This window comes from Carex rostrata, chromosome 20 (assembly GCF_964058835.1).
Source record: "Carex rostrata chromosome 20, lpCarRost1.2, whole genome shotgun sequence".
NCBI lineage: Eukaryota > Viridiplantae > Streptophyta > Magnoliopsida > Poales > Cyperaceae > Carex > Carex rostrata.
Window position 1 is genome coordinate 283,784 of NC_135937.1, and position 10,940 is coordinate 294,723.

The following is a 10,940-nucleotide window of genomic DNA, read 5'->3' on the forward strand; positions in this document are numbered from 1 at the left end:
TACACCCAACCTATCATAAACCGACTTTGGCATAAGACTTACACTAGCCCCTAGATCACATAGTGCACGTTTGAATTGGACATTTCCTATCGAACATGGTATGGAAAATTTACCCGGATCATCCAACTTTTTGGGCAATTCATTCATTACCATGGCACTACCGTTTGAGTCTAGGGACACCATTTGGACTTCTTCAAGTTTACGCCTATTTGAAAGGATATCCTTGAAAAATTTGGTGTAAACCGGCATTTGGGTCATTACCTCAGTCAATGGTAGGTTTACATGCAATTGTTTCAACAATTCAAGGAATTTAGCAAATTGCCTATCAGTTCTCTCATTCTTAAGCCTACCAGGAAAAGGTGCAAATTTATGGGGAGGAATGTAGAGAGGTACCTGTGCACTTACCTTCGGTGGCTCATCTTGAGATGGATTCGCTTGAATAGCAGGGTCGCTTGGTGCGATTGGTGAAGCATCCTTTGAGGCGGAGTCCTCGTGTGTGGAGATGTGCTCATCATTGGTTCTTGTCTCTTCGCCTTGCGGCTGCACATAGGCATGCTTTGGCATGGGTGGATCCTCATATTGCGCACCGCTACGAAGCGTGTGTCTAACCGCCTTGACATCCCTGGGATTGTTCTCAGGTTTTGGTGGAAGGGAACCCGGTTGGCGGGAAGATTGTGTAGCTTGTTGTGCAACTTGATTTTCAAGCATTTTGTTTTGGGTTGCCAACATGTCTACCTTTTTGGTCAATTCATCGAATTTTTGATTTTGACTTGCCATGAAAGTCTCCATCATTAATTCGAGATTGGACTTTGGTGGTGCATTAGAACCATACCCTTGGTTACCATAACCTTGATTTGGTCTATTAAAGTTTGAGTTACCTTGGGTATTTTGGTCATTTTGTCTCCATGAAAAGTTTGGGTGATTCCTCCAACCGGGGTTGTAAGTATTGGAGTAAGGATTGTTATTTGGTTTGAAATTGCCTTGGTTTATGGCATTCACTTCCTCATGACTAACCTCATTACCTATACCACAATTTAGTGCTAAATGATCGGTCCCACCACAAATTGAACAAGGAAGAGAAGAAGGATAATTTACCGATTTGACGCTCATTTGATCAATCTTGCGATTTAAAGCGGCAATTTCTGCGGCCATGCTTGAATTCGAGTTCACCTCCTTCAATCCCCGTTGCAGGATAACCGGGGTCTCCCTAGGGTTGTGCCATTGACTTTGGTTGAGAGCCATGTCATCAACCAACTTGTATCCATCTACAGCCCCTTTGTTCATGAGACTACCTCCAGCGGCTGCGTCTAGCATACCCTTGTCTTGTGGCAGAAGACTGTTGTAGAAGATTTGCAGCAGGTTCCATCCTTCAATGCCATGGTGAGGGCAGCACCTCTGCAGCTCTTGGAACCTCTCCCACGCTTCGCTCATGGTTTCATCTCCTCTTTGTCGGAAATTGTGGATTTGATGGCGCAAGGAGTTAGTTTTGGATGGTGGAAAGAACTTGTTGAGGAAAGCATTCGCCACCTTAGGCCAAGTGTTCATGTTCTCGGGCCGTTGTCCCCTTATCCAACCCTTAGCCTTGTCTGCAAGAGAAAAAGTGAAAGCCATCACTTTAAGATCATCAGGAGAAACAGTTTGTACCTTAATTGTACTGCAGATTTCTTCGAAATTGGCTAAGTGTTGTGTGGCATCTTCGTGAGGCAGGCCATGGAAGAGATTACGCTGCACCATGCTAACCCATGCAGGAGGAATTTGGTATTCCTCAGCATTGATAGTAGGTGCAGTGTACCCAAGATGGATTTCCTCAGCCCTAGGCGCGGTGAAGTCTCTCAAAGGGCGGTTGGCATCGGCTGCTTCAAGATTCTCTCTCTCTTGGTTAGCTGCCCTCAACCGTTGAAGTTCATTTGCCATCCGATCCCTTTCTCTTTGGAGGTTTTGAAACCTAGCATCATCGTTGCCGGACGACATGTCTAACCGGCGTGGATTCAAGGGAAAGAAAGGTCCCCTTGTCGGGTGCTTGTTTCTTCTCTGGTAAAAGAGATGAGTTGATCCTCTCCTCGAAAACCACTCTACCAAATCTGTGGCGTCCGGAGTAGGAGGTTCCTCTGCCAGATTTCAACCTAAATCAAAAGAGAAAAGAAATAAAAGAAAATTAAAAATAATTACTAACTAAATTACTTAGGTTTGATCTAAAATTCACCGTTGTCCCCGGCAACGGCGCCAAAAACTTGATGTGGATTTTACTACTACACAAGTAATAAATCCTAATTTACCCTCAATTCGGTTGCAAGTGTACAACCTTGTCAAGTAGTATTTAGGGATCGTCTCCACAGGGACAATTCGGAATATTAAACCTAACCTAACTAATTTAATTTAGTAAAAGGAAATAAAGGAATTTGTTTGTTTTCTATGATGGTTTGGTTTGTTGCTGATCAAATTGAATTAACTAAACTCTAGGTCCAAATGTGGTTTTAAACAAGAATGAGAAATTAGGGTCTCTTAGGGTTCCTATCCACTAATGTCACGATTAATTGATTTATTAAGGTTGTTCTTATAAATATGAAGGCACAGTCTAATGTTATCGGTATAAAGTGATATTTCTATGTTAATACCGTCTTTAAATTAGTATAAATGTCACCTCTCGGTACTTGGTTACACTAACCCAAAGTTATTAAGTCTTTAACTGTCCCAATTGGTATAGAAAGTTATTCGTCACCTCTCGGTACTTGGTACAATTTTCTAACCTATCGGGTTAAGCCCGTATAAGATGAGCGTCTCCTCTCGGTACTTAGCCTATCAAATACTCTTTTCTTTATGGTCAGGACTAAATATTCAATTTCTCAATTGTAAATACCGAATCCTAGGGTTTCATGCAATTTCGCTTAAGTCATCACAAACAAGTAATATAAAGAAAAGATCATACCAAGGAACAAGTAAATATAATATAAAATCAACTAATCCATGACATAAGTTTCAAGTTCTAACCCTAATCAACCCTAGAAATAGCCTTAGCCAATCATGGCTGCAGCACACAAGAGAAATAACAAGTAAAAGAGTTCTAAGAGAAAGAAATCAATGTAACCGCTCGAAGAATTCGCTATCTTCTTCTCCCTTCTTTTGTCTCTCCTTTTTCTCCTTATTCTCCTGTGTTTTTCTCTCTTTCTAATGTCTAAAATTCGTCCCTCAAAACAGTTATCCCCTTTCCAGAAATAAAAACAACTAATAATAGCAAAAATCTCGCTCTGGAACTGTTTATTGCGGGCCGCAATAACTTCCATTGCGGGCCGCAATAATAATATAAATTGTTCTGTTCTGCAAATCGGCTCTGACTAGTTGGTTGCGGCCCGCAATAAAATAATTGCGGCCCGCAATAAAGGTGAAAATTCGCCAGATTTGTGCTTTCTTGCTCCAGATAGCTCGTCTTCCTCGTTACGCTCCAAGCACTTGATTGCCTACAAAATAAACATAACTAGGACAGTAACTTGAACTTTTAAACATTTATAACCTAATTAAATTCTAATTTCAACAAAACTCGGTTTAATTTACACAACAAACCCTATGTTTCAACATATATCATTTTGGCTTATCACTGCCATGATTGATGACACATTCTACATGATGGGGGGTCTCTCCAATAGGGCCGAAGTCACCGAAATTGTGCGTACTCTTAGAAAAACCCTTCATTTATAAGCTTTTAAATTTACAAACTCAAAGGTATTATGCATGTATATATGTTGAGGGTTCTGGTGCCACAAGTTACTACTACGTCACTTCTGCATTATTATATGAAAGTAAGAAATCCAAATGATGAATTCAGATCATTGAAAGTCTTCTGAATATGTGACGTTTTAGTATTTACACTAAAGTTTGTGGAATTTTGGATTCATTTGCACAAGAATCAAGAGGCAAAAAATGTATGGATGCATTTATTTTTCGGACTCGTAATCTTGTGTGATATGAACTTGAAAATTTACAAATATATTGTATGCATGCATGCATTGTTCTAAATAGCCCTCTAGTCTATATGAATTACAATATAATAAATATAGCATAATGATAACAGGTTGCATTTAGCACATGAAGAATCACTTTTGGTATTCATAATCTGACCTATCTTCTGCTATAACTGGCTATAGAGATGTATCTAAACCCCATCTCTCACTCTCTTTGCAGGCTCCCTATTTCTATATCACTCAGTTTTTCTGTGATTTTACTTTTTTGACTTGCGACATTAATTAATGGTTTAGATGCTTACTAAATTTTATTTTCTGATGGCATCATTTGTCTAGTTTTCATTATAGCCATTATAATGAAACCTGACTGAGGCAATTTAGAAATGGACGGCCCAGATTGAGTTTTTTAACTTGGCACGAATTATCAAAATGGACCCCCTATAGTTTTCATTGGCAACGGATTGAGTTTGATCCGACTGGATTAATCTGGGCCGTTCGTTTCTAATTTGCCTCAGTCAGGTACCCTGGGCCTGCATGTAATCTGAAAAACCTATTATTTTCTTAAGAGTTCAATTAGTAGTCTTTTTATTCTACTTTTTGGCATCCAACTTCATAACAGTATAAGATTAATAAAGTTTGTTTGTATGTTCTAATATTCATTCAATTATATTTTATTTTTCAGGTAGAGTGCTCCAATCCGAGAATAGGCTGGTATACGTCCGGTTTTAAATCCCTTGGGAAAAGATGCTTCTCCTCTGCTGCTGTCATGTGAAGCAGTACAGAGATACTGAACATGTGCCTGACACTTGATCAGCTGTCACCTTTTTTTTTTTTTCTTTTTGTTGTATCCTTCCTCTGTGGACGTGATGGAAATAGTAGATGCATTCGTGCCTTTGGACATTTACTTTCTGGCGTTTAACATTCGTTTTGTATTTTCAATGGCGGTGGAGATTTGTGTATTAATTCCTGTATGGATTGGCTGTATGACTATTTCCCCCTCGGCCGAAAGGAGGTGGCGAGGTGCTCAAGGGAGAGGGGCGTTAAAACTTGATAGCTTGCAAAACTGTTGGAGAATGGAGAGAATATGCACCTAACCTTGCCTAACTATTTGGTGGTATTTGGGTTTGTTCAAGATAAGTAATTTGTCTAGCTTCTTGAAGAAGATCCATGTGATCAATTACTAAATGCTTACAATAATATAAAGATAACTTTAGTCATCACTAACAATTACTTTAAATTATAAGAAGCCGCAACCAGGTATTCTGATTTAATTTTACCAAACTGTCTTTAAAATAGATGTGAAGTACAACGAAACGATGATGCATGATAACTTGATAAGTGACCGGGCTACATAGATGAAAAACTTTTTCGAGTTTTTACTTGATTTTGAAGACCCATGCCTATCAGGTATCAGCCTATCCCTTGTTTTTGTGTCCGATGGTAATTACCATAAACTTAGACAAGGCATAATTCACAGAGATGCTAAAGTTGATTGTCTTTCTCCAAAATTCAACGATTCTCTCTACTATTACTTTCGGGAAATAAGCATCCCATTCTTATCCATAATTATTATGGGTCTAAGGATAATTGCATTCTCAGTAGCTACAGATCAAGTAATACGGCTTCCTTCTCGAATCTATGTAACAAACTAGTGATCGACATAGGAAATTAAGCTAGTCGTGTCAGCACAAATTATTTCTACACTCTATTTTAACTATAATTTTTTTAGAAGCTTGATAATTGTACCCAAATAAAATTTTCAAGATCATCTCCCAAGTAGTTTCACAAAAAAAAAACTTCTAATGTTATCTAACTTTCATTTTCCAGCACTAATATCCAAACATTTAAAACTATGTTTGTAACATTTTACAATTCTATTTGCAAGCATTTAAACCTCTATCTGCGAGCATTAAAATTCTAAATCTCTATAGTTTTAACTCCTAACTGTTTTTGTTTTCAAGCCAAAAACGGAAAGATTTATTTCACCCATTTTTTTATTTTTTCTCTAATCATTTTCATCCATTTTTCCGATGATCCGTGATAAATTTTGCGAATCTAAAAATACAAACGTTTTTTATCCAATTTTATCTTTCAAATGAGATCCATGAGGAATAACTTTCGAGTTATATTTGCATCGTAAAAAAATTTATCACTTTAAATCTCTGTGACTTTCTAGGTTTTTTTTATTTTGCTTCGAAATAATTTAAACCTCTATTTACAAGCCTTCAAATCTTTCTTATAAATCTCATGTACAAATATATAAACTTTATTAATAACACTTTAAATCTATAGAATAAAATGTATAAACCTCATGTACAAAGAATTTAAACCTCAACAATAACACTTCAAAGCATATAAACCTCAACAATAACACTGCATTTACAAAACTCATGTACAAAGCATATAAACCTCATGTATAAAGCCTTGAAAATTTTAATAGTTGTACTTTAAAAAATTAAAAATTTAAAGAACTCATGAGTTTTACTTTAAAAAAAACAAATTATTTTAAAATTATTCAAAAGTATTTCTTCATGGATCTTATTTGAAAGATAAAATTAAATAGAAAACGTTTATATTTTTAGATTCGTAAAATTCATCACGGGTCGTCAGGAAAATAAATTAGAATAATCAGAGAAAAAATAAAAAGGAGTGGGTGAAAATAATATTTTCTTTTTTGGCTTGAAGACAGAAGTAGTTGAGAATTAAAACTATCTAAAAATACTTTCAGACAGAGATTTATATGGTTGCGAGTAATATTTTAAAATGTTATAAACATAGCTTTAAATGTTTGGATATTAGCGCTGAAAATAAAAGTTAGACAATATTGAAAGATTTTTCTGTTAAACTACTTGGAGGACGCGCTCAGGTATAATCTTGGAAGATCAGAACATTTCTCATTTTTTTTAATGGTGGTGCCGAACATGTAAAGGATATTTCATTGTTAAGAGAACAACAAAGGCTAGTCTCTTTTTGGACTCCACAGAAGTCTATATCAGAATCAATAAATGTACTTTTGATCAAGTTGAGAGTCTCAATTATAGACCACGCTAGTGATGGAATCTGAAGTTTGGTATTGCCCTTTAGACCTCTTTAAATAAGACATACATCCCTCCATTCTTTCTTCACCTCATCAAAATTAACTTGTTTACCTCTCTCTTTAGACCTCTTTAAATAAGACATACATCCCTCCATTCTTTCTTCACCTCATCAAAATTAACTTGTTTACCTCTCTCTTTAGACCTCTTTAAATAAGACATACATCCCTCCATTCTTTCTTCACCTCATCAAAATTAACTTTTTTACCTCTCTATAATTCCAATAAAATGGATGCTCCAGCCTTTGTCCCTGATATTTGGGCTTGGATAAGCAACCTTCCTCCATTCTCTCAATGGAAAACAAGCTCCATGTCTTTATGCATTTGCACATCAACCTCAAAACAGCCATCAATGTTCCTCTCAATTAACAAAAATTCATCCTCACAGATAACCCTCTCTATCATCGCAAATTTTCATGTGCCGGTCTCCCTCTGGACCTCCTCACCTATCCACCTCAGCAACAAAATTCAACAAAGTCTTGACGAGCACGGATTGATCCAGCTATTTGTTGATATTGTCAATTGGGTCCTCAGGTTCCAGTTCTGAACAAACATACATTTTAATTAACTTTTAAGGCTTTTTCACTCAGGAAAATAAAATTATACATAGTTGAAAGCTAGGCTTACTCTCTATTTAAGAATGTCAATATCCCAACAAAACAAAAGGCTAGTGTCCCATAAACATCTTAACATAAATTTCTAGCTCAATTGCTGTTGTCCCAACTTGAACCTGCTTGGTAATCCAGCTGGTTTTGTGTCTCCCAGCTTCAATGCTAAAACCTTTGGGCTATATTTTTTAATTTATTTACTTCCTAAATGTCATTTTTGTTAAAGAAAAATGTGAAATTACATTTGTGAACATGCTAGATCTATTAATAAAACTTTTGTTGGGTATTCTTGCTGGTTCTTCTCAGGTATGGCCCAAACAAGAAATATGCCTTTCGTTTCGGAGCAGTTCAGATTAAAGAAAATTTTAAGAATGTATTTAATCTAGCATGCCTCACCCTAGTCTTCATTGTTTGCATATATGAGGCCGCACCTCACGACCTCAGGCGAGGCTGCGTCGATGCATTAAAGGTTCAATTAACTGGTCCAAATGCCAAGGAGGTGTCGAAGTACCTTGTGAGAATCCTTGGCTCAAACTTAGAGGAGGAATGGATGAGAGCACTGAATTTAGCCGTTACCAATTGGATCAGTGAAATCATGTCATCAAGCGGTTCTATCCGAATACCATCAGTTTTATTTTCATATGCGGTGTCAGCTATCGGACTGTGGAAGGTGCAATTGTACTGCCCAGTTATTGCCATGAACATGGAGGAGTATAGCTCGCCAACTCAAGATGAAAGATTGTCATTTTCTTTGAAGTACCAACAAGTTGAAGGGGTGGTACAACTAGCATACAGGACAACCTTGAAGCAGAATTGTGTTGATGTGGAAGTTAAGGTCGATAATGTAAGGTAAATTTCTGGTTATCGTCCTTTCGATCTGACTAGTTCTTGATTTGTCTTGTAAGAGTACTGTATGATTGGTACACTAGTCTTATGTCAGTACCAATTCCCTACTATTGCCCATACTTTTCTCAAAATCATTGAGCACTTTGTGATTTATCTCTATCGACTTTAGATTTTTTTTTTTTTTTTTATGATGTTTGTAAGTTTTTCTAAACAAAATTGTACAAAAATACTTCAATCACAGATGCGACATTACCTCGCTGGTCTCTGAAACACTCATGGCAGAGCGAGGCTATGGATCTGAAGAAAAGCACTTTCCGTCACGCATATCTCTGCAAATAACACCTATGCAACAGTCGGACATAATTTATGTTTCAGTCAACAAATCCTCAGATAACCCAAGGCACGAGGTTGGCTTCGAAAAAACCTTAGAAGGATCCTTTGAACCCCCTAATCATTTTGGCCTAAATGTGTCCACAAGTGAGAACGTTGTTGTCAACATGAAACCCTGGAAATTCGAACAGTTGGTTCACGGAAGCAGTGTGGTGCTCGACTGGTCTCTGCATGACGGAATCAACGGTCGGGAGGTTGTTTCGTCTAAACCCTCCAAGTTTTCAATTTTTCAACCCAGGGTATGGTTCAGAGACCGGTACGCAAGTGCTTATCGGCCATTTACAAGGGAAGGTGGGGTTGTGTTTGCCCGGGATGAATACGGAGAAAGTGTCTCTTGGAAGATGTGTCCAAGCACCGCTATGGTTACACAGTGGGAGGTCAGAGGGTGCATTTGGTTGACATACTGGCCAAACAAGCAAAAGACATCCTATAGTGAGACTAGGAGGCTGGAGTTCAGAGAATGCCTCTCTCTTCCCCTTTCAAATTAAGCTGGAATAGGACAATTAACAATTGTAAATTAAACGCTCTCTTTCCAATAATAAATAATCAAATTGTATGAATAATGAAGGGTTAACTGTGCAAGTTGTTGTTATATAATGTAATATATAATTCTAAATCTATTTCAATGCAAAATGTGCTTCGTTTTTTTTTTTAAATATATTCTTTTTCTTTTTCTTTTTCTTCTTCTTTTTTTCAAATTCGGAGAGAAAAAGAAGAAGAAAACACACATTTTCTGATAACAAAATTGAATGACGAGTTAATTGGATCAAGCATTTTCTGATCTGTGGCCTGTGGGGTGAAGAAAACAGAATAGATAGCGCCAACGGGCAACGGGCAACGGGCTAGAATTAGGAAAATAAACATTGATCGAATATGGCATTCAATCATATGTGATGATTTTTTAACTCGACTGTTTACCCGTAGTCTGTAGAGTAGAGGATAAAATCAATTAGTAATTTTCAAACGTACGAAGTCAGATTGATGGGAAATTTAACAAAGTAATTTTTTCTTGAAAAAGTTCAAACAAATTAAATATCTATCTTTCTCTAAATTTTTTTGACAAAATACTCTTGTGGGACCAATATACACCCTCATTTACTCTCTTTTCTTCTCCTCTCATTTACTCCCAACTATTATAGTCTTTTACCTCATCCAAGTTTAATTTGGAGCTGAAAACGAATGTGGGATTATTGAATTATTAGCCTTTTATATTTATCATCTTCATTAACAATTAGTTCTCTTTTACTATTACAAAAAATATTCTACTATCCCTGATGGTAGTTGAACGTTCTAAATTTTATAATTCTTTTATTATTATATATCATATTTATTAGGGAGATAAATGGGAATGCAATCGGCTTCCTCGTCCAAATGTTTATTTTCATCGAGATTTGTGCATGAAAAATTTTGAACGGTTGGATGATGTTCCTGATTTTCCAAAAGAATAACAACTCATTCGCACTCGAGATGCAGCTTATAGTTTCATTATCATCATCATTATTATTATTAAATTATTAATATTTTAGAGATTTATTTCGAGAAAAATGTTACTTAGATACTCACTATATTATTTGACCCGTTAAATTTTACAATGATACTTATTATGTGTATGTGCCTCATTGGAACGTGAGCAGGAGAAATAGCGATGGAGAATTATTTTTTTTAAGTATAAAGAAGGAAGGAAAGAAATAACTGAACATGATTCACAACAGAAAAAGGTGGTCCAAAACACATTACTGAATTTAAAGAGGGATATTTCGTATAAATTTTTTTAATGACATATAATCACATGAAATCGCTACTTCAGTCAATGAGTAGCGTATCAGATTTTTGTCATTCTATCCTCACTTCAATTTTTTTTTTTTTTCAAGTTAAATGCCGAGTTATTTTATATCACAAGTGAGCACAAATAAAATAAAAATAATAAATTCAAATACCATTTTGATCTAGTCACAGACTCACAAAGTACATATAGCAATTATTTATGAATGCATATTTTATTTTTATGCTCTGATATTTGTTCACATTAGACATCTTCAGTTGAAT

At 36.2% G+C, this 10,940-nt stretch overlaps 1 protein-coding gene across 1 annotated transcript; it reads left to right on the forward strand.

The window, feature by feature from the left end:
* The first annotated feature begins 7,219 nt into the window (after window positions 1–7,219).
* LOC144572756 (neuronal PAS domain protein) lies at window positions 7,220–9,491 on the forward strand. The gene is made up of 3 exons (XM_078322430.1): window positions 7,220–7,584; window positions 7,965–8,507; window positions 8,746–9,491. Exons 1-3 carry the CDS (start codon window positions 7,280–7,282, stop codon window positions 9,380–9,382), a joined length of 1,485 nt encoding a protein of 494 aa, XP_078178556.1. The 5' UTR covers window positions 7,220–7,279; the 3' UTR covers window positions 9,383–9,491.
* The last annotated feature ends 1,449 nt before the right edge of the window (window positions 9,492–10,940 follow it).

Excerpts from the sequence above, each read along its gene's own strand:
- LOC144572756 (XM_078322430.1), top strand. The coding sequence starts at position 7,280 with ATGGATGCTCCAGCCTTTGTCCCTGATATTTGGGCTTGGATAAGCAAC. Across the intron at positions 7,585-7,964 it reads ATTGTCAATTGGGTCCTCAG|GTATGGCCCAAACAAGAAAT; the intron begins GTTCCAGTTCTG and ends GGTTCTTCTCAG. Across the intron at positions 8,508-8,745 it reads GTTAAGGTCGATAATGTAAG|ATGCGACATTACCTCGCTGG; the intron begins GTAAATTTCTGG and ends CTTCAATCACAG.